The sequence below is a fragment of the Trichogramma pretiosum genome, unplaced genomic scaffold, assembly GCF_000599845.2.
Source record: "Trichogramma pretiosum strain Unisexual culture from Peru unplaced genomic scaffold, Tpre_2.0 scaffold131, whole genome shotgun sequence".
Classification (NCBI taxonomy): domain Eukaryota; kingdom Metazoa; phylum Arthropoda; class Insecta; order Hymenoptera; family Trichogrammatidae; genus Trichogramma; species Trichogramma pretiosum.
In genome coordinates this window covers 222,352-249,034 of record NW_019640808.1, presented here as the reverse complement: position 1 = coordinate 249,034, position 26,683 = coordinate 222,352, and the positions used below count along the sequence as shown (strand labels likewise).

General features: G+C 39.1%; 5 protein-coding genes across 7 annotated transcripts; 3 read left to right on the top strand and 2 right to left on the bottom strand.

Moving 5' to 3' along the window:
• Positions 1-1,045: 1,045 nt before the first annotated feature.
• On the top strand, positions 1,046-13,711 carry LOC106657608 (stromal membrane-associated protein 1). 2 transcript variants are annotated; one of them, XM_014379208.2, is made up of 8 exons: positions 1,046-1,922; positions 10,610-10,743; positions 11,074-11,241; positions 11,326-11,539; positions 11,627-11,950; positions 12,084-12,319; positions 12,409-12,558; positions 12,634-13,711. In XM_014379208.2, exons 1-8 carry the CDS (start codon positions 1,808-1,810, stop codon positions 12,748-12,750), a joined length of 1,458 nt encoding a protein of 485 aa, XP_014234694.1. In that variant the 5' UTR covers positions 1,046-1,807; the 3' UTR covers positions 12,751-13,711. The 2 variants fall into 2 exon arrangements, with proteins under 2 accessions (XP_014234694.1, XP_014234693.1); XM_014379207.2 differs by having other exon boundaries at positions 1,047-1,922; positions 12,066-12,319.
• Positions 13,712-14,308: 597 nt separating this feature from the next.
• On the bottom strand, positions 14,309-15,008 carry LOC106657621 (40S ribosomal protein S17-like). Its single transcript, XM_014379224.1, has 2 exons — positions 14,917-15,008; positions 14,309-14,779 (listed from the first exon to the last, which is right to left on the bottom strand). Exon 2 carries the CDS (start codon positions 14,764-14,766, stop codon positions 14,374-14,376), a length of 393 nt encoding a protein of 130 aa, XP_014234710.1. The 5' UTR covers positions 14,767-14,779; positions 14,917-15,008; the 3' UTR covers positions 14,309-14,373.
• A 785-nt stretch (positions 15,009-15,793) lies between these two features.
• LOC106657592 (mitochondrial ribosome-associated GTPase 2) lies at positions 15,794-18,901 on the top strand. 2 transcript variants are annotated; one of them, XM_014379191.2, is made up of 7 exons: positions 15,794-15,941; positions 17,257-17,502; positions 17,570-17,689; positions 17,754-18,092; positions 18,160-18,298; positions 18,369-18,601; positions 18,687-18,901. In XM_014379191.2, exons 2-7 carry the CDS (start codon positions 17,257-17,259, stop codon positions 18,849-18,851), a joined length of 1,242 nt encoding a protein of 413 aa, XP_014234677.1. In that variant the 5' UTR covers positions 15,794-15,941; the 3' UTR covers positions 18,852-18,901. The 2 variants fall into 2 exon arrangements, with proteins under 2 accessions (XP_014234677.1, XP_023316453.1); XM_023460685.1 differs by lacking the exon at positions 15,794-15,941 and adding an exon at positions 16,909-17,180.
• A 336-nt stretch (positions 18,902-19,237) lies between these two features.
• LOC106657631 (40S ribosomal protein S28) lies at positions 19,238-19,862 on the top strand. Its single transcript, XM_014379235.2, has 2 exons — positions 19,238-19,552; positions 19,682-19,862. The coding sequence occupies exon 1, from the start codon at positions 19,344-19,346 to the stop codon at positions 19,539-19,541; it is 198 nt and encodes a 65-aa protein (XP_014234721.1). The 5' UTR covers positions 19,238-19,343; the 3' UTR covers positions 19,542-19,552; positions 19,682-19,862.
• A 146-nt stretch (positions 19,863-20,008) lies between these two features.
• LOC106657630 (MRG/MORF4L-binding protein) lies at positions 20,009-22,203 on the bottom strand. The gene is made up of 4 exons (XM_014379234.2): positions 21,713-22,203; positions 21,237-21,358; positions 20,676-21,039; positions 20,009-20,592 (listed from the first exon to the last, which is right to left on the bottom strand). The coding sequence occupies exons 1-4, from the start codon at positions 21,813-21,815 to the stop codon at positions 20,429-20,431; spliced, it is 753 nt and encodes a 250-aa protein (XP_014234720.1). The 5' UTR covers positions 21,816-22,203; the 3' UTR covers positions 20,009-20,428.
• Between the last annotated feature and the right edge of the window lie 4,480 nt (positions 22,204-26,683).

The window sequence follows — 26,683 nt, the reverse complement described above, 5'->3', positions numbered from 1 at the left end:
CATTTGAAAGATTAAAGGGAGACGAGATAAATCATTTTGTTTCGTAAATTTATCCTATAATAATTTAATATTCACTTCGATCTTTAGCCAGAGAGTTGCACATCACGAGTCGATGAATGACAAGCGTGATTTTCGAATTCATGAAACGATAGATTTTATCCGCAATTTAAAATTTTTTTCCGATCGCAAAATTTCTCGATCAACGAATCGTCGTTAACTGCGTTTTTCCAGTATAATTAAGAATTCATTCATCAAACGTGTATCGTAGTTTCCAATGAATTGTCTACGGCTGTGCAAAGACATACGTCGGATCGTTTACAGTGACCCAGTGCAAATGGAGCGACCATGCGACCATGTATACGTCGGTGGTGGGCAACGCGATGCGGTATCAGTAAATTCCATGATTTGAATACGAGCGAAAAATAAGTAACGAAGAAAAAGTAAGGATATCAATGACGAACGCAAGGGAAGAACCGAGCAGCTTGCGCAACCCAAACAGCTCGAGCGATCATCGGGTCAAACAGCGCGTAACGCTCGAATACGAGAGCTTTTCTGAATCGACGTCAAAAAGCTCCTTCCTCCCCGTATACTCCGCCAAACACATCGTCATAGCAACGACACAACCGTATACGTTCAGCTCGCGTTGCTGCTGTATCACATGCGTATCTCGGCAGCGAAGAAAAAAAGAAAGGAAATGAGAAATTTCCACCCTCGCCAGCAGTTATACATACATATTACGTATGGTAGCGCGAGTACAGCTGCACTCGTCGGCGCGCGCGCGCGACCTACCCCCGTCGATAAAGCTCTCCATTATAGAGGGTATACATAAAGTCGGAGTCTCGCTAAGCTATATATATACGAGAGCCTCGAGTGCAGCGCCTGGTTCAAGTGCAGCTACACAAGGCGCACTGCAAAGAGCCGCGAACGTGTCTGCGATGATGACTCTGCGCACCGATGCACTGCACATTTTTATATATCCTATCCTACATTGTGCAGCAGCAGCAGCAGCAGCAGCAGCAGCGAGTCAGTCTCTGTGCTGCGCGGTTATAAAGCTGCAGTCGTCGACGTAGCGCGATCGACTCCGCACGTCGCCTATATATACATCGTATTGTATTATAGTAGCAGCTCGATCGCGACCATCTCTCTCTCTCTCTCTCTCTCTGTTTCGGACTGTGTTTTATATACAAGTCGTGTGGTCGTATCATATCTCTCGCTGGCCGTTTGTGTGTTGTGTGTATGCCCATGAAGTAGTGGTAGTACGTCGCGTTGGCGGCAGCGGCAACTATAATACGGCGCTCGGAGACTCGACAGCGAACGAGTGAAGTTGCCTCGATTCCTCCTGCTGATCGCACCGCCGTCTCTTTCTCGCTCGTTTCACTGCTAACTGTTATATGTATATGTGAAATTCGCGCATACACGCACGCCAACTTTTGCTATCGTCGCCAAATCGGAGCAACCTATAATAATAATACGCGCTGCTGCACACTTACACACACACACACACTCAGTCGCGCGAACCAGTGGACGAAGCAGCAGTAGCAGCAGCAGCAGTAGTAACACACGAGGCAGCAGCAGCAGCAGGCAGTGCACAGTTCTTATACATTAGTTTGGAATTCGGTGTGTGTGCGTGCGCGTGTCAGTCTCTGTATCGTTTCGCGAAAGAAGAGTCATAGATTTCATCCCTCTCGGTGTGTGTGTGTGTGTTTGCAGGCGCAGAGGTATCCCCGCGAGCGGCTACCTACGTGCATTTTATAATAAATATAATATCGAATATATAAAGTGAGAGAAGACTCAACGGGTAGCAAACATGTCGCGCTCGGAAAAGGAGCGTGCCAAACAGATACAGGACAAGTGCCAGGCGCTGCTCACGCAGATGTTGCGCGACGAGGACAACAAATACTGCGTCGACTGCGATGCAAAAGGTAACGGCGACTCGCTTAAGCACGGGCTTAATTATCCACACACACACACATACACAATCTCTCTGACTCAGTCTTTCATAAAGTACACATACGTATAACGCACGGAGTATGCGATTCGGAGTCGGCTCTCTCGGCCTCACTCTCTCTCTCCCTCGATACTTATATATGCTGTATATATATATAACAGCACTCATGGCAGACACATACCAGCGAGGTTCGAAACATATATATATACAAGTTCCGTGCACACGATGCTACTATATATATATGCGTGTGTGCCTCGTCCGAGTGTACAGGTAGGGTCCAAAGAAGCAGCAACATAGCATGGTATATAAGGTATACTACACTATATATCGCGCCGCGGCACGCGTTTTTTCCTTTGTACTCGTCGTCGCTGCTGCTGCTGTGCGTGTCGATGACAATTGGATCGCGTATACACCACGTCATCTACGAGAGCGAAAGAGGCAATAAAGCAAAAAAAAAAAAATAAAAGTAGTTACAATGATATAAACGCCATGAAAGCACGTCCCTCTACTCGTGTCCCTTTACTCGTGTATGTATGCGACACTTGCTGTATATTATACACACCGCGCGATGATACAAGTTGCAACTTTTTGTTTGCCGCAGCTCACACACACATATATTGCATATGCTTACATACAGCAAGTAGTCTTGCCAAGTCTATATCGCGCCAAGTGTATGCACGATATTGTATGTATGTATGTATGTATGAAAGGATGGCTGCTATTTGCCTCGCGGCTATATACCTGCCGGTGCGCGAGGAGGCTCGCTGATACTTATATACATTCTTATATACTTGTATATACTGTCTATAATGCGTGTGTGCACCGCAGAGTGTACATAAATGAAAAATCGACCCGCTCCTAGCCTTTTTCTGTAATTATACCTACGTTGGATCTTACATTCTTGTATAAATCTAACACCACCGCGATCTTTTTTTGCGGCATTATACCTATCCATATTATCCTCCGTCAAGCCTGAATGGTATGCGTACACGCAAACATATACATCGTCCGATTCGTATGTCCAGGGCTTATTTCGTCTCGGATCACGAAAAGTACAATCAACGAATTTAGCATCGAACGTGTCTCGCGCTTGCTCGGTTATAACTGATTCGCGCGCGTCGAGAGATCTCTTCTGAGCATGGCGCATAGCTCAGAAACCAGTTTTTTTTTTTTTTTTTGTCAAAATCTCTGGCACACAACACAGACAGTAGCAGCAGCAGCTTCTCTCCGTGGCTCCGAAAAGTCATCGCTGTCTCCGCGCTCGTCTCTCGGCACGCACCGTCCTTGGAATTTCCGCATGTACTCTCCCCCGATGAGAGATTAAAAAAAAGTAAAAAAAAAAATAAAAAAATAAAATGAACCAAAGTTTGCGGGACAGCTCTCTCGGACGCCACACGCGCTGTAATACATGTGGCCCACCTCACGTGCACACAACGATAAAAGTGTGTACATAATAATATCAACGCGATGTGCGTCCGTCTGCCTATTGTACGTATATCATAAGAAAAGTCACGGAGCTCTCGTTTATCGCTTTGCGTATGTAATAGAGCAGATATTAGTTTGCTGCTTGGCTATATATACAACTCGGCGCGTATATAGTCGTCGCGATGGACTTGACACACATCATTAGCCGCGCGGCATTTGAAATGTGTAACATGATTATTATGTATTAGACGCGGATGCACATGGCGGCGCAGGTAACGCGTTGCGTATCACAATATATTATATACCTGGCTCATATCACATCGGCGCATTAATATATATCTACGAATAATAACGTGTGCACCTGAGATTACATTTAATGCGTGTGGAGTAGCAAAATACACAAAACTTTCACTGTCCGCGTGCGCATAGTCTCGCTCTCGATATGCCCATTCGACGTTACATTATATGGTTATTCAATAATATGTGCTCGTCGTGTATGTATATCGCAACGAAATGTAGCATCAGGAATTGCTTTTATTTATTTTTTTATTTCAAATATTTTCAACCAACGTGTTGGCAAAAAAATCATACGAACACTACTGCGCGCAAAAATTATAACTCGATATTTGTCTGCCAACAAAAACATTCGGACGAAAACGAATGTATCCGAGCTTTTGGGATGAAATGAAAGTACAGCTTTTAAAAGTGCACATATTATAGGTACCGTTCAGTACCAAGAAGCACTTGTTACTCCGGTTGTCCTGGCTGCTGGTGCAAAAGTGGCAGTTTTCGTTGGCACGGTCGAATACATTTCGTATACACTGAAAAAATTTTGCACTGAATTCGTGTTCACCTGTGGTCTTTTATTGATATCACACTATAGTGTCTTAACTTTATATTCAACAGTTAACTTGAAGAAAGTTCACGGCTACGGTGACATGAATTTAGGTTCACGGTGAACGCGATTATCAAGCACTTTTTGTTGTCGATTAGACGATTGGACTATATTTAAATAAAATCTTACATAAACGAGCCTATTTTCTTTATAATATTCGAAAATATTGTAAAAACTTTGTTATTTAAAAAAAAAAGATTTATAAAATATTGCAGTAAAATAGTCGTGATTTATTGTACTTATCAATATTATTTACAAAGGTAACAAAAATATCGCTTATCAGTTATGCCTAGTAACAACAGTGTGGCGATTTGTTTCAATGACTTCATAAGCATGAATATGTGTATCAAATGATACAGTTTCTAATAAGTTTACACGGAAAAAAATTAATTTATCCGTTTTGTATACATATATGTTATAGCCAGCCAGCTAATAAATAGTGCCATGCGTAGCGGTAATTGCTTTCGAGCGTTGGCTTTACGGTGGTTCTGACATGTGCATTGTCGATATCGCAATATACCGTCACGCGTGAAGCCAAATTCTTGTCACAGTGACAAATGATTCCCTTCAAAATATTAGTATACTGTTTTTTGTTCACTGTGTCATAAATAGTTGTTCATTTGATGAATATAAGATGTATTCACGCTGTAGACATCTATTATTCAGTGCAAAATTTTTTCAGTGTAGGCTAATCGCGCTGGTAGACGGTAGGATTCACTCTTCGTCGAGTGTATGCGTGAACACGTTTATTTACTCCTCGACTGGTAGCATTTTATAAGTAGAGGATGGGCGAGGAATCTAGAAACCCGACTCGATCGACTTGGGTACTTAAATTGTAGGGTACTCAAGTTTTTTTTTATTACAGTTAAAAAAAACCATAAAAAACAATGTTCGCTGCTTATCATTGAGAGACTATTACTTATTAAATAAGCTATGTCCACAATTATTTTCTCGGCTCTTATTATTAAATATTTAATTGCAACTTTTTGCTGTCTATGTCGAGTAGAAAAAAGTTTTCAAATTTTTTAATGAATATACAATTTTTATACAATGTTTTTATAGTTTTTGAATCATATTTTCCAACCAAACTTCTTTACAACGCACAAGATGAAGTAATTGCAGTAATTGTTTATAATCAAAGAGAATAATTTTACTTCGGTCGTTTTGGTTTTGCCCATACCTCAAAATATACGCAAAGACTTTTTCATGGTTTTGGACCACTGCGTGACGGTCGCGTCAAATCAGTCGTAGAACGGATCCAAGTTATAGAAGCAGCCTATATACGATTGCAGTGTTTCTGTAGCTTCCTATCTCTCTCTATCTCGATCTTTCTCTCGGGTTTTTCCAATTTCAACGAAGTAGGGGCAACGCCCCTGTATCATGCCACTTGGGCCCTACCATGTATACATGCTGGACTTTACTATTTTCCCTCATTACCAACTTCAACAGTCGTACGTAGTTTTTACCGCTAGTATTGCTCTTAACTACGTGTCTACTTTCTTCGTATATAGATCGTAGCGTATTTATATTTAAGTTGACGTCATAACGCCACGGTGCGCGAGCGGAGAAAGACCGACTGTGCGTGTTTCATCGGAGTGAAAAAGAACCGTGCTTAATTTCGAATTTATATAAGAGATCGCGTGTCGTTGTGTCGGTGCGTTCGAAACAATGGCCAAAAACGAACTTAAATCCGTCAAAATTGAAATCCAAGACTCCGAGGGTAACACGCCGTTGCACTATGCCGTGCAGTCGAAGAACAAAGTGTTGACCGAACTACTGCTGCGGCGAGGCGCGAATCCGAACGCCAGCAACAAGAAGGGACGTACGCCGCTTCACGTTATTTGCGCGTCGAAGACACCGAATTGTAGATTGGCGCAGATATTCTTCGAGACCTGCGACGAGGTCCAGCAAGAGGTGCACGTCGATGCCGTGGACAACGAGGGTGACGCCGCGTTGCACTTGGCTCTGTACAAAAGTAACAAGAAGGACTTTTGTCCGGACGACAGCGTGGTCAAGCTGCTGCTGAAACGAGGCGCCAATCAGAATTTGGCGAACAAGGACGGAGAGACGGCTCTGCATCTCATTTGCCAGAGAGACAATTCTGACGGATTGGTGAACGAGGTATTCAACGTGAGCGAGGAAGAACGGCAGAAAATTGATGAGAAAAAAGAAGTCAACAGCGTATTTCTTCTAGTGTTAATATGTTTGTGTGCTGCATTAATTTTTTGTTTATATAATATTGATCAAAATAAACTTAAATAAATTTTGAAAATATGAGTTTTGATTTTCTCATTAATAAACAAACAATTATTTCAAGTAAAAGATCTAGGATTAAGTATTCATTCATTACCTCATCGAGACCAAAGTCGATATATAATGTCGAAGTTACAGAGTCACTGTAGCGTTATTTATCTCTAACTCTCTTTCTCTCTCTCGCTATCTCTCGCGCTATACGCGTATCCACATGGGTTATACTTAGGTTAAACCACACCCACGCACGCACGAACTGTCGAAGTTTTTAAATTGGAAAGCGTAATTGTTGTCGCGTCGTGGCAACTACTACGCTCGATACACGATTTCCCCCCCTCGTTATGGCATTTAACGGCTATGTACACACGAGCGACTGGCCCTAGTTTTTAGTCGAACGGCGCGCGCGCGGCTCTGAATTAAGCCGATGCGGACGGATCGACTCCTCTGCACATCATTTGCAAAGGGTGAAAACGACAACCGAGCGTCATTTGCGATGCGAATGTGATGTTACATATTTTTTTGATGATCGAAATGAATTAATTGGAAAAGATCAGTTCAGATGTTATTATTTGTAAGCTTACGGCCATTATTTAAAGTGAAAGCTCATTACTGTAGTACCTTATATTGAGAGCAAGTTTATCGATATAAACATCGGAAAAATGAAAAAAATTAAACATAAATTACGCCACAGCTCAATTGAAAAAGTTCGAGTACTCGAAAAAAGCTCGAGTGACCAAAAACATTCTCGCGCGTATTTAATATGCAATACACAATGTACGTATTGTAGGCGCTGAAAATAATAAATTGTGCTGTAGTTGCGAGTCGATGGCTGATTCAGCTCTCTCTCTCTCTCTCTCTCTCTCTCTCTCTCGCGTTTCGTTTGTAAACATCGGTCGCACAAGTATTAGCAGTAAGTATATGCATATAATGAAAGTGCAGCCTCGCGATTCGTCCGCACACGTGTTTATATACTAATACGAATAAAAAAAAAAAAAACAGCAACAAAAACATCGAGAACGACAAAAGCTTTCGCTCTCTATCTCTCTTTTTCTCGTCGCGTCGCTGCGGCGCTGCCACAACGACGATGCGATCGTCTCAAAGCTCCTCGAGAGCGCGCGCGGCAATTACTCAGCGCGCGACTCTGATATAGAAAAGCTTGCAGCGAGAGTGCGTGCAGCGACACACGCTACGAAAGAAATTGCAACGCGTGTATACGCATTGTATAAGAGCCCCCGGTCGTACTGCACGCACGTAAGCGCGTCGCGTATGCATAAACGCTTTTCACTCGAGTAAATTTCAAAGCACGCGTGCATCGAGAGCTTAGCGAGTCTCGAAAGCTCCACCGACGACGAAAATGAAGAAGTGTCTGCGCGCAGCGCGTCGACTCGTTGTATATATATAAATAGGATTTCTGCGACGATGTAACAGCGGGACCGATGATTAGGATAATACGTAACATGCACACGTTATATATCTATATAGGAGACGAACACGTGCGCACGTAATAAAACACAATGCCGCGCGTTTACAGCACACATGACACATCGCGCGGAATCGCGCATCGCTCTCGATTATCGCTTTTTTTTTTATTTATTTATTTTTTTCACTACATCATACGCCTGCCGTTTGCGCGAATTTCATATCGCACGTATAGAATGACTTTGCAGCGCGATTCGAGCTGTAAATATGTATCGTAATATAATGGGACGACACGGAGAGCGCGAGCTTGCGCACGCGGAGGCATTGGGGCTCGATCGCGACGAAACGATTTATACGGATCCTCTTTTTCTACCAAAAAAATAACAGCTATTACGTACTCGCGTATGAAACCTCGTTGTAAAAAACGTCATCGATCGCTAACCGCAACTCGGCGCTTTTTTATCTGCGCTTCTCTCGAGTCAATGGAGTATACACATACAGAAATGCGCGGCGCAAGAGCCGGATAATCTTGAAATTGTTCGAAATTAGTGCCTAATATATATAACTCAACGAGCGATAAATTCGTATTACACACGCATAATACAGACACGACCTTCTCTCGGAGATCTGCTTTGTAAAGTTGCACGCGCGTGGATGGCTTATCTCTCTTACTCGCTCTCAAAATCGAAATCGATCCTCGCTTCCTCCCCCTGATATATGACGAAGTGGGCGAAACTTTTCGCGATCCATTTCACCGCATGCTGCATCGGCTTACAACAACGTATATCGAGGCGAACACCTGCAAAGTAAATCTATCGCGTGGCGGTGCAGCAGTATGTATCCAGTATATAAAAGAACGACTATATCCAGCAGAGAGAGAGGCGGATAGTCGTTTTACGGCTGGCTTATCTCTCTCCCATATATAATATCGATTGGTCGCTCCAACTGCTGCCGGCTGCACACACGACCCATTTCACACACTTGCACACTTGCACACACACACACCCACGCAGCCTAGCACATGCCGTGCAGTACGTCATGGAATGCGGGTATGTAGCGCGCACAAAAGAGCCCCCCCCCCGCGCAAACGAGTAGAGAGGATATATTATAATATAAAATGTGCTGCACCGAACTGAGAGCCCTGTAATAGCGCAGGCTCGACAATTTGCTTCGTGCAATGCCGAATTCACAATTGCACCGTCTTACATTCTCATTTCGTTCGAATCTCGTCCATCGAGCTGGACACGCGCGTTTTATGCAATGATTATAATCCGCGCATCGATTCAACGACAGCTTATATAGATTCTTCGATGCTATACGTACGAAGCCGACCAATCGAGAAATCATTTCCAATCAATGTCCGTACCGCGTCTCTTGCAACTAACAAAAAAAAAAAACTTTATAGCCTCAAAATCGTGTGCGCATATTTGCCGGATTACGCGATAAAAACTCGATGAATATTCATGAGTTGGACGTCGCGCAGTGCATATGTATATATAGCGTGATGCAAAAAGCCTCGCCACCGCCGGTTTATGTGCGGAGAAACTATTTGTCCGTCCGCAATAGAGGCGCAACGTATTTGCATACGCGTGTGTGTGTGTGTATCTAACGCATTAACCCGAGAGCCGCAGAGAGAGAACTTCGTAACGCGTTGCGAGGCTGAAAAATAAATTAATTAGAAAAAAAATAGGCGTGCGCAATAAAAATTACAAGCTTAAAGCGCCGTGAGAGAGAGAGAGAGAGAGAGAGTTAAAGGAAGGTAATAACGTGTATCGCAAATCGATCAACACAACTCGAGCGTATATAAGTGCGCGCCCGGTGGTGCATTATAACGTTGACACGCGGACTTTTCGAGTGATGCTGCTAGCCAAGTGACCCCCGCTGCTTTACTTGCTGCCATACATAATATAAACTGCCTGTTCGAGTGTGCCCGCAGCAGCACAGCTATATATAATCGATATTTTTCACTTGAGGGTTTTCCGGTGCTCCGTGTGTACCTTGGCCAATTGATATTGGCGCGGCGAAAGTAAAATAAAAGGAGTTCGTTAGTTTTTCCGTGCGCGAATCGAGTAAAAAAAGAAGCGCGATGTAAGCTCGTATCGATCCATCGCTGCGCGAAACTCCGAAAATAATTCAGCCGTAAAATCGACTCAGCCTTCGCGGTAACGAACGATATTTTCACCCTTCGAATAATGCGAAATCGAAAATTAGCGGATGAGACGTCGTCTTGCCTATAATTTTGCATCGAAAAAATTCACCCAGCTCTTTGGTCTTTGCGGATCGAATTGACCCGCCAAAAAAAAAAGAGAAAAGAAATATCGCGACAGCGAAGAAACTCGAATTTATAAAAAGCGACTTTGGCGTGCGCGCTCGCGCGATCGTTGGGCGGAAAGATAACGGAAAGTTATAATGCTTCTGCCGCAGTCACCGGAGCATTACGCTCTCGCCTAACTGTTCGTTCGTTCGATTTTTTTCTTTTCTTTCGCGATCTTGTGTTTTATTTTTAGAGACATCCTTCAAGTCTCTCTTGACGAAGCTCGAAAAAGGCCTTTCTTTCATATAACGGGGACACCTTTTATACACTCCTATACGAATTCGATACACAAATTTGAACTTGTAACTCTTTGACGAAAAATTTTTTAACGTGTTGTTTCTTGTTGTTGTTGCTGCAGGTCCAAGATGGGCAAGCTGGAATCTCGGCATATTTCTGTGCATCAGATGCGCGGGCATACACAGAAATCTTGGCGTACACATAAGCAAAGTCAAGTCCGTCAATTTGGACTCCTGGACTCCGGATCAAGTTGTGGTAATTATAGATTTTCACGTATTTTAACGGCTTCTTCCAACTCCAAGATATATGGATCGTCTGAAAATAACCGCCTGCGCGCGATACCAAAGTGTGACGGAGCGATTTTCACTTCGTAAATCGAGCGATCGATATATATGCCTCCGATCGAATTTATTTTCTATCTAGAGTCTCGACTTTACGTAAATAATGAGTATTCCTTGCGTCCTCGTCCAAACTCGATTCAACGAGTCTTTTTAACGTCGACGCATTTTTTCTGCTTCATTGATACGACCTCCGGTCGGTTTTATTCGACAAAATTGATCTCACGCTCATTCGTTTCATTCGCAGAGTTTACAACAGATGGGAAACTCTCGCGCGAGGGCCGTGTACGAGGCGAACCTGCCCGACAGCTTCCGAAGGCCCCAGACCGACTGCAGCCTGGAAAACTTCATTCGAGCTAAATACGAGCACAAAAAGTACATAGCCCGCGAGTGGGTGCCACCAGTATTACCCAAGGTAAAGTCATTGGCTTCTCCTATATTATACACATGTGCGATTGAATGTCCAACTAATAATTCGTTAACGATTACACACACACAGGTGAACTGGGACAAGGAATTGGACGAGGAGGCGGAGAAGCAGCGCAGACGAAAGAAGGAGAGCAGTCAGAAGATCACGAGTCAGAGTACACTGCCACCGGTGAAAAAGCCACAGGTGGTACCTCAGCTGCCCAAGCCCCATAGTTCCGCCAGCCAAAAGCCCAACAGAATCAGTAGTAGCAACAACACTGCGATATTGGATCTTCTTGGTCTTGGTGAGAGAGAGCTCGTATACACTATTTTCATATTGTATTATGAAATTCCGCTATTTTCAACTCTTTTTTTATGTAAAATAAATACAGATGCACCGGAGAATCAAACGAGCACGAACGGCAGCGGCTCGGCGAGCGACGACATATTCACCTCGTTCCTGTCGGGTCCACCGGCCTCGTCCGGTGCTCCAGCCGCGACGAACGGCAGCAGCAGCGGCGGCACCTCGTCCGAGGCCAAGAACGCCAACAACTCGGCCAAGTCCGAGGAGGAGAGCTTCTTCAATCAGACGGCACCGACGCCCCAGGAGAAGAGCAAAATGACCAAGGACAGTATTCTGGCGCTCTACGCCGCGCAGCCCGCTCAGCCCTTCGGGGGCGTCTCCGCCGCGGCCAACGCCACCTCCGTGGGCGCCGGTACGTCCACGCACGCCTCTAAATTTTATAATTATCATTATAATTGTTTTTATTTAATGCACGGCATGCGACCCCCGTCCAAACAGTAGATGAAAACTAATGGTAAAAAAATAAGATTTGAACCCGTTTACAGGCGCGTCCCTGTTCAATCATCAGGCCGCGATGCCCGCCGCGCAACAGTTTCCCCAGCAGTTCGCGAGCGTCTTCAATCAGCCGACGAATCAACATCATCATCTGCAGTCGCAGATGGGAGGGATGCATCATCAGATGAACTCCGTCGGCAGCCAGATGGTCTCGAACTCGAGCCTGTTCGGATCCGTCGCGGCCAATCCGATGATGAACAATTCGCCCATGACGATGCCGCAGATGGTTGGTACTTTCGGAATATAAAAATAATAATGTGTTTATCGTTCATCGATCTGGTTCGTTCAACGACTTTTTTTTTGTCCTAAATTCAGCAACAAAGTATGACCAATTCCGCCCCTCAAATGAACAGTAATAACGGTTGGAGCACATTGGTCGCTACGCAAAACTTGCAACCAGCTCCGGGTAGCAATCCGTTCTTGAATCTTTCTGCTCAGCAGCCTGCAGCTCAGCCTTTTGGACAGGTAAGATTTCAGTCTTTTGATTTGGTGTTTTCGCGATTCACCAACAGTTTAATAATAATGATAAAATGATTACAGTTGCCGCAGCAAATGTCTCAAATGTCGCTGGGAGGTATGAATTTGGTTACCAATCCTGCAAAGCCAGCTACGACTTCACTACCAGGTCAAACTCTGTCGACAAATTTATGGCAGTAGAAGCCCTTTAGACTGAATGTGATTGATTATTGTTTACAATATTATAGGCCGGTCTAACTGTTAAATTTATTGAAATGAAGAAAGAAAACTGGGAGCAAAGAAAGTGTTTTAGTTGAAAATTTAATGACTTGACTTTTTCACTCGATGAAAAGATAATTATATGCACGTATGCGTCGTTATATACATGTATACTGATGTTTTTTGATGATACATAAAGACTTCCAAATCATTGTCAGAGTGTCACAAGTGAAACAATGCTTGCATAATGATGCCATGGTTTCATATATATTATAAGTTTCTTTAATGATGCAATTATTCTTAATATAGTTTTAACATAATGCGCAATGTCAGAAAATGTACGATATGAGTGAAGAGATATGTCTATAGAAGAAAACAGGAATTGTGCAAGATGTAAATTTATTGTTGCATAATAGATACTTAGTTTTTTTAATGACCAACGACAGAATACAACGTAGAATTGTGCCCAAGACTATGGAAATAAAGCAGACATTTTTAGGGAAAAAATTCAAATGAAATCAAATGAAACATCGAATGATTTTCAGGGACAAGTTTAAACTTAAAAGACATTTTTCAGTGATCATTATCATTTTTTCAACAAATGAAGTGACATTTTTTCTTTGAAATGATTATTTCATAGGCAGTAAATAAAATACATGTTTGAAAAAATAACTAATGTTATAGCCTTTTTAGTTACGATGGTGTAGCGTAATGAATAAAAACATACATTATATTTAAAATAATTCTTCAAATTATAAGCCTGCTACTGATTGGATAATAACAAGTGTGATATTATATAGCAGTATCTAATTTCCATAGACTTGTTATTCCAATACAAAATGATTATATATAAATGTAACAGTTATTAATTAAAAAATTTTATCATTTTTTCTCATTTTTACTCATATAAAACAATACATCATCAGCTGATATTTAATGTTAATCAAGTTGTACTTTTTTTATCAACATTTTCAATTGTAACCAAAACTTATTAATTTCATTTAAATTTTTTTGGTGCTATATTACAACTTTAAGATTTCAATTTCATCATTTAATATGAATAAAATGCAATTTTTTGATAATTCTAACAAAGTTATAGTTCCAAATACTTTATGCATGTAATTATAATTTTCTTAGTCCCCAAATTTTAAAGCTCATTTCTGGATGTGTACCGGTGTACTCTGACATGTACTCATTAATACATGTTTGAACAAATTCCATGTACCTAGTAGCAATTTAAGATGCTAATTTTGCTTTCCTAGTAAGAACTATTTGGATTTCATTGTACATTGGCTTGAACATTAAAATGCATCATTGATTTAAAGAACAAATATGGTAAATTAGTAATAATATAGATGAGAGATGAAAATCTAAATAAATTTTTCAAGTACAGTGAGTAGAACATTGAAGTTAAAGTTAGTTGTTTTCTTTAAAGAATGTAATCAATTGATACTGAAACATTGAATCGTCTACAATTTTCAAAAAAGCAGTAAAGGGTAATGAGAAGGAGATAACCAAGAAAGATTTAAGACTTCTCATGTAGCTTTTTCAATGTTATATTTTATTGTAACATTATATTTACATTAAAAAGCTTTAAGCTTGAATTCAAGCACGTCTGAAGCCATGTGCAGCAGGCTGTGACACTTGCAGAGCTCCAATGTGGCCGAACTCCAACATCTTCATCATCTCCTTGGTATCAGCATCAACTTCGATGATGTCTGTTTCCAAGGCAGAGATCTCTGGGACGTAGTTGTCCCTTCTTTCTCTTTCTTCTTCTTGCAACTTAATTGAGATTCCCCTAACCTGTGAGTGCCTCAATCGCTTCATCAAATGCGTGACGAAGCCGGCGATTTTATTCTTCAAGGGCTTAGAGGGGATGATGGCAATTTCACTGCAGACCCTTTTATTGGTGTGGAAGTCCAAGGTCAACTTGGTATAGTATTTCTCGATGATGACTCGAGCAGCCTTCTTAACTGTCTTTGTCCTTACTCTACCCATGGTGATAGATTAACTGTAATAACAAAAATTTAGGTAAACAAATGTAAAAACTGATGGCTATTCGACGTCTAAATGTTTATTGATAAATTCATGAACAATTGCAATGGTTTCATTGTTTATTTACAATCTATTTTAACAAAATTCACTGACCTTTGAAAAACACACGTGCATAGAGCTCTACGGACCAACTTAAAAAGAGAAAGAAGATCTAAAATGGCTGTCGTACGTGCGCTGAAGCCTGAAAGTTGCAACTTCTTCTGCTTGTTCATTCCTCGGTCCCTAACAGTTCACTGACGGTAATATAAACGAATTGTTATATAGGTCTGTTTAGTTTGAGACATCTTCAAACAAGAAGTGGCTATAATTAATTTTTTTCAATTAAAGAACTAAAATAGTTTAAGAAGTTTATTTTATTCGTTGAAAAAATTTACAAAATCCTCTTTTACTAAAAAAGTTACTTTGATGAACAAAAACAATACTTAAATTAAATTTTTTATTAATTTATTTGAATTTTTTTAAACTTTATTGTAAGAGAAAGCCAAATTCATTCTACCCATTACTTAAATTCAGTTTATCAAAAAAAAATAAATAATATAGTTATTTATGTAACAAGTGCCCAAAAGGCGTTTTTGGGCACGAGTGTGCGGAAAAAGACACGAGTGCCGGCTATGCCGGCACGAGTGGGTGTTTTTTCCGCACACTGTGCGCAAAAAGCTGGGCACGTGTTGCATACAAAATTTTATGCAATAGTAGGCGAAAAATACGTTAATTTAAATGAGCCGTTTTACCGCACACCCGTGTCCAAAATGGGGCATTTTACCGCACACCAGTGTCGAAATGAGACATTTTACCGCACACAAGTGTCCAAAAACGCTTTTTGCGCACTAAAAAATGTGCGAAAAAAGACATTTTTCGTCGTACTATTGCATAAAGTCATTTTATTTTTTAAAGTTTTTATCATTTTGCAGACAGCTTATGTCGCTGATGCTGCATGCATGCGCGTGGTTCCAAAAAGTGACTGCTAGAGCGTATTGTTTTGTTCAAGTACTGTCGGTATTTTCACGTGTAAATGTGTTTATGGAACATTTGTTAAGTTTATTTCATCAAATTGTTAAAATTGTATATAGATATAAAGTACTCCACTGATTAGTCTTCTGCAGTTGTTCAAATTCAAGGTATTATTTATATTTTTGTTTCTAACCTGTTGCTCTCATGTTTTTCATTTATTACACTCTTAATTGTATTTTGATTCAAATCGTTTCACATCGTTCCAGATAAAATGAAACTTTCTCTGTTTGAAAATCAAAAAAATGTCTTGCTTGTCGGGGAGGGTAATTTTTCATTCGCTGTCACATTAGCAAACCGCAATTTAAACATCAATCTTACTGCAACTTGCTATGAAAAAAATGTTGTGGAAACTGGAAAGAAAAACATAGAAGTTTTGAAAGCCATGGGTCAGTATTGTCATGTGATTCATTATTTTAAATTTAATTCGTAAAAATAATCAATTTCAAGCTCAAACTATGGTTTTCTTTTCAGGCATCCGAGTTTTCTGTGAAGTTGATGCAACAAAATTAGAAGAACATGACATATTAAAATTAGAACATTTTGATATCATTGTATTTAATTTTCCTCACGTTGGAGGAAAAATGAGAATAGAAAAAAACAGAGAACTTTTGAAGAAATTTTTTATGTCTGTCAAATCAATTTTATCGAAAGATGGAAAGATTTTGATGAGTTTGTGCAATGGGCAAGGAGGAACGTTGGCTGATAACCCTTGTAGAAATTGGAATGATTCTTGGAAAGTTGTAGAAATGGCAGCCCATGGCAGCTTTATTTTAGTTGGAATTGAACCTTTTGATTCTTCCATATTTCAAACTTACACAGTTACAGGCTATAGAAGTTTAGAAAAAAAATTTAATACACAAGGATCACTTACCCACATTTTTAAATTGGTTGATGAACCTAATATTCATAATATAGCTCCCAAAGAGAAAATTGAGTTGAGCATGATTCAGGAAGACACAGTCAACTGGAAAGATTTTTTTAAACAATTACTTTGTTTCAAAACCAAAATCGAAAGTTGCATAAATGAATCATTCATCCAAAATTGTTATAAGTTTGATGTAACTTTTTCTGTTGATTCGCACTTTCAACCTGTAAAATTATACTTGGTACTGTATAATTTTGCAGGTTTATTGATTAATGATGTTGAATTTATTGGATCTTATAAATTTTCTAACTTAAAAGAAACACAAACTTATAGAATTACATATAAATCCAACAAGTTTCCATTGCACAGAAAATTAGTTGTCCATATACACAATGAAATAATTGGAAGTATCATTGAAAATAATTTAAATGTGATAGTATCTAGATAATAAATAAAAATGTGATAAAATCCTTATAAAATTGTAAGGTCGATTATATTATTTAAAGTCTTTCATTTAGAACTATTCTTATTTATCAAAATTATATTTGCACTTACAGATGCATCCTGTCAGAGCTTGGCGTTTACTTACTACTGTTTATAGATCTGCAAAAAAGCCAGTTTATTTGAAACAGAATGATTTTTACTGTAAAAATCAAAAAATTTTCAGCAGTTACTGTTGTAAACTTTTTCATACTAGCTATAGTCATATGAATGAAAGTGAAGAAAATGTAGCTAAAGCTTTAAGATCAACAAAATCAAGATCAAAGGGAAGCACAAATCAATATTTTGTTGACATGAAACAAGTATGAAAAATAATTTAATTTCCTCATAAAATTTCTGTGCTTTTAATTAATAAAATTTTTGTCAAAGGTGAGAATTCAAGCTGGAAATGGCGGTAATGGATGCATTTCATTCCTCAGATTATTCATCAATGATCGTGCAGGTCCAGATGGTGGAGATGGCGGTCATGGTGGACATGTTATTTTTGAGGTAAGAGAATCTATGTTAGGAATAATTATTTAAATTTTTAAAAATGATCAACCATTGCTTGCAGGTTACATCTAATGTTAGAGATTTATCACATGTACAAAGTATTATTGAAGCTGAACATGGAGAAAAAGGTTATAACAAAGATTGTTTTGGCAAAAATGCAGAGCATACATTTGTTAAAGTCCCTGTAGGGACTATTGTTAGGGATATAAACGGTACTATTTTAGCGGATTTAGATGAAGAAGGAATGATGTATATAGCAGCTAGAGGTGGTGCAGGAGGACATGGAAATGCATTTTTTAAATCGGATATTAATCAATCACCAAAAGTTGCAGAAAGCGGTGGTATTGGAGAAAGTAAGCAATATGTCTTAGAAATAAGAAGTATGGCTCACGTGGGTTTGGTAAGCTTTCTTACACTAATACTTGTGAGTCGTAAATATTTTAATTTTCACTTTCACAATGCATTAGATTGGACTTCCTAACGCTGGCAAAAGTACATTATTAAGAGCTGTTTCAAGAGCTAGACCAAAAGTGGCTGAATATCCATTTACTACTCTTAAACCTCATATTGGTATGATTCAATATGATGATTATGAACAAATTGCTGGTAATTAATATTTATGAAATACATTTTATAAATTTAAAAATGCTTTACTTAATATATTTATTTTCTGTAGTTGCTGATTTACCTGGTCTAATACCAGATTCTCATCTAAACAAGGGATTAGGTATTACTTTTCTAAAGCATGCTGAACGTTGTGCAGCTTTACTGTTCATTATAGATGTTAGTCAAAAAGAGCCATGGACACATATAGAAATACTTCTTTATGAAATCAGCCAATTTAATGAAAATTTGTTAAGTCGACCAAAGATTATTATAGCAAATAAAATTGATGAACCTGGTGCAGCAGTAAGTTATAACTTTTTGATCAAATAGTTTCAATCAAAAGAAAACAAGAAATCTAATCATATGAAAATGACAATTAATTTTCCAGGAAAATTTGAAATTATTGCAAGAAAAGATAGACGATCCTATAATTCCGATATCTGCTAAATTTGGAACAAATGTTTCTAAGTTATTAAAAGAAATACGAATACTGTATGATAAACATCTAAAAGAAACTGGACAACAAAAAAATCTAGATGATGAACTTTTGTAAGGTTGAATGAATCAAGTTACTTCGTTGATTAAAAATTGCATTTGAAAAACTATTGTAAACTTTTGTATTGCATCAATTTTATTTCCAATTTCCATATTGTCTTCAGAACTTTGCAAAAATTAAAACAATCAATTCTTTTGGTTAACAGAGATCTTTTATCTGAATAAAGAAGCATTACTAAAGAGTAATGTATTTCTTAACAAACTCTTTAATTGTAAAGGTGTAAAGTAATAATAAATTTTCCTGTGAAAGATTTATCACAACACTCGCAAGCATCAAAATATGCAATAATTTTTACTTTGTATTTCCCGCCTGCCGTTTGTCAATGCACAATATTTTGTACGGTGACGGTCATGCGCAGTAGCCTCGTGCCACTCCAGCAGTCCAACCACAGCGCCGGCTTAGCAGAGTAACCTTTCTTTCACGATATATCTCTGATATACACACGTGTTCTCGAGTTTTTTTTATAAATTAAAAAATATATAAAAAACAATGGAAAAACCAACTGTACTCGCCAGGGTTATCAAAGTTCTCGGTCGTACCGGGTCCCAAGGACAATGTACACAGGTGAAGGTTGAGTTCCTGGGAGAGGAAAACAGACAGATCATTCGCAACGTTAAGGGCCCAGTGCGCGAAGGCGATCTCTTGACCCTTCTCGAGTCCGAACGTGAAGCCAGAAGGCTTAGATAAATCATTCAAACGTAAGTTTCGTTTTTAGAATATTATTAATAATTTCATTTACAATCATTATAAACATGAGTTTGTACTTATTGTAGATTGAAGATTTTTTGGAGGTTACGAATGTACTAACCCATAGCTTTTTCTTTCAGAACATGTGATCCATAGATGACAAGCTCTACCAGCAATTGTTGATACCGAAGACTGAAATTTAGTTTTTATGGATTTTGTACAAGTTGTCTTTGTAAAATACCCATCTTCCGAGACCAAAATATCATGCAATTTCTAAAAACCAAGCGTTCGTTGAATGGAATAAACATTTGTTGGTAGATACATACTATTTGTACAATTATTCTTTTCCAACTTCCTTTTTTTGCATCATTTATAATATAGTTTACTTCAGTATGAAAATTAAAAAAATTTCTCTCACTTTTAATGGAACTAAAAAGGTTTAAATACTTTGAATGAAGATGATCGCATTGATTTAAAAAAGTATTTGAGTTTATTTACAATGTAACTTTCATCTCTATGATGACATATGATATAATAATATTTAAATATCAACTGTTGATTAATAAGAATTAATAAGAAATAGGGTAAAGTATCCAGAGATTGACTTTAACTCAGTACATAACCACTGTTTTAAAAACAACATTAATCAATCATACTCATAGATATGTGATTGTATAAACATTTTATACAATATGTCAAATGCCTTTTTCATTATTTTATAGTTTTGATTATAATATAATTGAAAAAGAACAATGGCATTGTTGAAGGTGATCATCCTACATATTCTACGACCTATTAGTCAACCGCTGGGTAAATTACTACTTGTAAAACTATACAAATTATATTTAGAAATGTAGATATAAATTTGGTAAACAGTAATATTAAAATTACAATCTCCTACGTTTGGTAGGTGGAGGAGTATTTCTAGGACTTGACGTAGCAACTTTAGATGCATTATCAGTGCTTTGTCTTGTTGGTCTCTTTGGTGCTAGTCTCTTTGAACTTTCACGACTGGATTCTGAATCCTTTCGCTCTTTTTTCATCGGTGGTCCTGTAAAAGTCAATGCATTGACCATAAGTGAAAAAGGTATAAGTAATTAAAAAACTCGAAAGTAACGTGTAATAATAGCTCACCTATATCTTCTGGCTCTTCCTTAACTTTGGAACGTCCTTTGGTAGCTTTTTGTTCTTTTTTAACTTCTTTAGCTTCGCGCATTTTGCTCTCCTTCTTGATTTCAGACTCAGTTTTAATCTTTTTGATATCTTCCTTTTTCCTGTCTGAATCCTTGCCGCTTTTGCTGGAATCGCGAGTCACAATCTCTTTCTTCACCTCCTTTACATCCTTTTCTTTTTTGATTTCTTTGACTTTCTCCTTTATCTCTTTTGGTTTAACGTCGGCCTCATCCTTTTTACGATTCTTCACTAGCTCGGAGAATTCGCTTTCAGGCCAAGTAAAATCTGTCTCGTCACTCGGAAAAGGCACATCTTCCATGTCATCCTGATAAAAAAATACGAAGTATTAAAAACTCCATCGAAAAGCCATCGATTGTCAAGCCCGCGGTTATTTTGTTAATAACAAATTGAAAAAAATGTCGATGCCTTGAAATGTCATCGGCACGAGACACATGCATCTGGGTGTGATATTAATAAACAAATCGTGGCTTTGAAAAATGTTTCGGCCGACCAAATACTTACGAGGGTCATGAGATCGTACATGGACTTGAGATGGTCCCAGATAGCTTTGAGGGATGCATCTTTGTTTATGGCAGAGCGGAACTTTTCCCAGATGCAGACCATGTGGAAGTATTTGTTTACACCTGTAAAACGAATTCGAGATAAATGAATATGTCATCATCACGACGTAAAATCGATCAGAGCCGAACTGATGAGCAGCAGCTTTGATACGAGTCGCGCGCGCGAACGGGCTCGATGCCGCAGACATCGACGCATACATATAAATAATAAAAATGCACAATACGTGAGGAAGGACATCGTTGCAATCGACATAACCTCTCGCGCGCGCGAGGGTGGAAAAATGGACGGTAACGAATTGGGTCGGCGTATTATTATGCACATTGAGAGAGAAAAAAACACGCGGCAAATGCTGCACGCGACAACAATGATATAGGAGGCGACGGACGAAACAACAAAAATTGTGCGTGTGCTCTCACCGACGGGCTTGTGTCCGTTCATGGCGACGAACAATTGTATCTCGTTCTCGACGTTCCAGTCTATGTCCTCGGTGGAGTCGGCCTGCTTCTCCTTCACTGCCATTTTTTTGCCCGTTATTTTTGCGACGAACGACCGACAACGAGTAGAGAAACAAAAAACAAAATCTCTTGTGTATCAGCGCGGGCGAGCTGCACGTCAAACGCGAACAGCGGAGTGGCGGCCGTGTACACACAACAAGTAGAACAAAAACAAAAGAGAAGATCTGTGTCTCTTTGCTCGCAGCAAGACGTCGTCGTCGTCGTCGTCGTCGTCGGAGCTTTTCGACTCTTGTCTCGCGCAGCAGTGCACGATTCGCAATGTATATGATGAAGTATATAGTCGATAGCGAGTAGCAGCGACCTGCCACTGCTCGTATATACGTATTAGTATGCGTGTGTGTAGACGACTTCTCTATCCAAGCAGAGACATCGAGGCGCAAAGTCTCGAGTTCTGTATCGGCGGTCTTTCGGTGTCGTGTGCTGCAGACAGTCCGTATAGCAGCAGCAGCAGCAGTAGTAGCGACGCGCGCCTAAAAACCTATAGTACGAGCATATAACGCACTATACATCTTGAGAATGTACATATGTGCGATGTATGTACTTGTGTAAGCTCCGAAGCATATTATATAGAGAAAGAGTAGACCGTTGAGAAGCGCCGAGTAAGCGTCGCCTCTGCGCTTATAAGTGATGAGTCCTATATGCATATATGCAGTCCCTCACTACTACTCCTGCATACGGAGTAATCGGATATTTCTGCAGCCCACACGAGACTGCGTTGTCGTACGATATGCGCAAAACATTATGCCGAACTCGGGCGTTATAATCGTGAAATGGTTCGATAATATACAGTCCCATATTCTCCGACGCAATATCGTACGAATTTTCCTATACTCTCCCTTTTCGTTTTCTCCTATAATTTGCGTTTCCAAGAATCGATCGTTTGTCGAGCTCTCGGGTTCGGAGAACTCCAGTTGCAGCACCAATAATTCTGGTATCGGACTCGAGTCGCGCGACTGCTCCGATCTCGGCGATCATGGCTCGCGCGTCGAGCGGCTATGCGATATATCTTGGGCCGATAAGCGAGGAATCTGTTTTTGTCGCTCGCTCGATCTGCAGCCGTAATTGCCGACGAACAATGTATGCCGGCGTCGAATCCTTCCTGAAGGTTCTCTTCGTATGCAGCAATTCTGAAATGTCTCGTTTAACATTTCTCTTGGTTCAATTTTTATTATTCTAGCCGAAGAGAAAAAATTTGATTGATTGGTTAAACGATTCTGGGAAATTTGATCTTATAGAATTCGAAGTTTATTATTTACAGTTTCATTCTCTCTATATGTGCATCATACAATATAAACTCACATGCGTCGCATTGACGGATGTCGCAAATAAATATAAAAATTGTACATAAATAATTAATTTCTAAGTTATACATTAATAGAGTAATACGATGGAAATTGATTTATAATGCAATAAAAATGTTATAATGATGATATATAAACTAGTGTCAACAACTATTGCACATGCTGAACGAACTTTTTTTTGCGATATTATTTTTACAAGGTAAAATTTCAATTGAAAATACGTAGAATAATGAAGTAACCATTTACAAGATTTAGGCAATATTACTTTAGATATTATTACATTCGATGATTGTTAAAAGTTATCCAATCGCAGACAGGCTAACTTAAGTTAATGAGTCAAAGCTATAGGATTTATATTATCATATACTCACAATGGATATGTGAGCTGACATTAGATCTGATGTAAGTTCTGATGTCGATTATCGAATACAAATTCTGATATAAGATCTGGGATAAGATCTGATGTGCGTTCACCAGAACTTAAATCAGATTTGCAGTCAAATCTAACCAACCATTTTCACCTGGGGGGATTTCTCACAGTTGAGAGGCAGTGATATCGAAAGCGAGAGCACACATACACAGCGTATATTTGAAAATAATTCTAACCGCAGTAATGTTTGAACACCAACATTAATAATACAACAATCATTATCATCAGTATTATTAAGTAACTCGGTGCCATAAATGTGGGCACAATAAATTGGTTGTAGCATTTGGAGTGCAATTTTACATAGTTCGCGAAATAATCGTCGTACCTTCCCATGCAGGTCGTGCTCACGCAATAATTTCCCTTGTCGTCTTCGAAAATGTTATTGAAGCCGGCCTCTTCGGGCTTGCATTGAGTATGAGGATTCAAGTAAGTATCATCTACATTCGTACCGAAATTTACAAGGTACTTGTCGGTTGCATTGGTCATTATGAAATCGTAGGCGCCGTAAGTCAGAAATCCTCCGCCTCTAGGTAAATTATATATGACTCGATTTTTTTCACAATAGTCCTCGAGAATTTTAACTGAAAACCAAGTGATCTTTTTGTCGTCGAGCTTGAACTGTGTGCATAACATCGTTTTATTGTTCTGTCGGGCGCATATACCGATCAATCCGTTGGCCAAGGAGACCACAGGTGAGTCAACATCTTTGACACTAGTCAAATTCTGCCTTTGACCTAAAAATATAAAAAAATGTCTCATTAATGTTAATACAAATTATGAAAATTAAAATCAATTTATTTTTTAATTATTACCGTTTGGTTGAATAAGAGCCACTGTAATCGACGGGTTTTCGGGCTTGAAAGGCCTTAATGTTTCGACGAACAAATAACCCTCGTCCTTTGACAAGGGAACAATTAGTGGCTCGACCAAAGCATCTTCGGGGTAAGTAACCAACGTATCGACCTTCGAAGCGACTCCATGAGAATCGATCGATGATCTGTACACTTTGTCCCAATCTTCTAACAGAACTTCAAAATCATCCTGTCCTTTGAGATATTTCAGCTTGTTGAATTTCTCATCGCCATATTGGATACAGGACCTCTGGCCCGGCCGGAAAGAAAATAATATTCGGACTCTCGAGCGATCATTTATATTTGTAATCAGCTGATTGAGATCTGCCGAAAGTTTGGTCGTTTTAACGCTACAATTGGAAAAGTCGACGATGCTGAATCGCAAATGATACGGGTCACCTTCGCCCCCGTCGCTCTCGAACCAACGCAATATCGCTCGATCATTGCCCAAAGGTTCGATTTTAATCAGATGCGTTTGGATGAAGCCACCCGACTCGGAGCTCAGCGTGATTTTGCATAGGTGTTGCTTCGGTATGTCTTTCGAGAAATCTGCCTGCAATCGACGAATTAAACATTCCTTCTGTCGCGTCAACTTGACGGTTTTGTCGCAAATGCCGTAATAGAGGGTGGTATTTTCCAAGGCACTGAAAGGTATGTAATGATCAATAACTTCACTACTGAGCCATGCTTCACTCTTGGCTAGAAAGCCGAAGGATTGTGTTATACTGTAAGCAAAAAAAACGAAATTGACACTTAAGTAGACCGCGAAAATTAACCAAGTTATCTTAGTTATTAAATGTTTAACACGTCCGTTGAAAATTGAAGTTTCAATTCCGCTCATTGTGAATATTTTACACTGCGTCCTATAGTCTTAGCACATTGCTCGCCGAACCGACACTGAGCCTCTACTACTTCTTTGCCTCGATTTCGTACACGTGTTAGGCCCATCGCATGGTTCAAAAGTGAAATCAATCAGACGCCGCATTGATAGTTAGAAAGTATACGTTCTATTAACTCTAAATTTTTTGTCTCTTTCTTCGTTCGTATACAAGGTTACATATGTCGCGTGAGCGCCTCGTAATACACATCATCATTATCCAAAAAGTTATTTCAAACGATGCAACGATAAACAGTAAATAGCTGATATAGAGACAATAAGCATCTTTCAAAGTAACCGTTCGCAATGGCTGCCGAAAAATTGGAATTCGTATTTAGATGCATTTGGAGATATTTTTTCATATTCTTTTTTGAAATTAAGGAGGCTCCACACCAATCATAACAATAGTACAGGCATCTGTACGTCTCTTTCTCGAGACATCTGACTGTCTCTTTCTCGCATTAGACAACCGCTCGTACTATTCGAAATCAATGGTTTTGTTTAATTGCTCATTAGTTAGTTCGTTAAGGGATAATTTTTAACATACCAATCGAAAGTTTGGAACTTCTCTTTCAGAAAATATATTTTTTTATTAAAATGGCTGATCTTTTAAATTAGTTATAAACAACAAAAGACCGCGTCCCATAAGAGCCCTTGTTAAAATCGCCATTTTCAAACTTGTTTATCACGAAAGTTAGATCGTCAACCATATGTTTTCTTTTTGGAATCTCATTTTGAAGATCTAACAAATCGATTGATATAAGTTTTATCTTATTTGATGATCTTTTTGTATTATATGTAGAGACGAAATCTTGAAAGCCCTCAAGTTTGAAAAAATAAAAACCTTTTTTTGCCAAGTTAGTCCTAGCATTTTGAATTTAATTTCTTGAACAACGAGGGATTAAAAAAATATTAATAATAGATGATACTTTTCAAGCTCAGTCACGCCGATAGTACAATAAACCTGTGCTAGTCAACTAACCTGTAGAATCCGACTGCTTTTATTCAAGCCGTTGTAGTATATTTAGATTTACTTTGAAATTATTGAAATCCCTCATTAGAGTCATTATGTGACAAAAAAGTTTATATCATAAATATTATTCAAGTATATCTTGTTGCGTTCGAATACAAGAAAACCTTCATTTTCAAAACGCTAGTGTTATCGCAGAATATTAATTTATTTATATAATTGAATAAGCAATACTCGATCAAAGATTTAATTATGGAGTTTTTATTAAAAAATATATTATTAAAGATAACATGATGTAGCGATCTTGGCGAAGTATGAGAAGTAATCACAAGAATCGATCGTTTGTCGAGCTCTCGAGTTCGGAGAATTCCAGTTGCAGCACCAATAATTGTGGTAGCGGACTCGAGTCGCGGCTGCTCCGATCTCGGCGATCACATCGATCA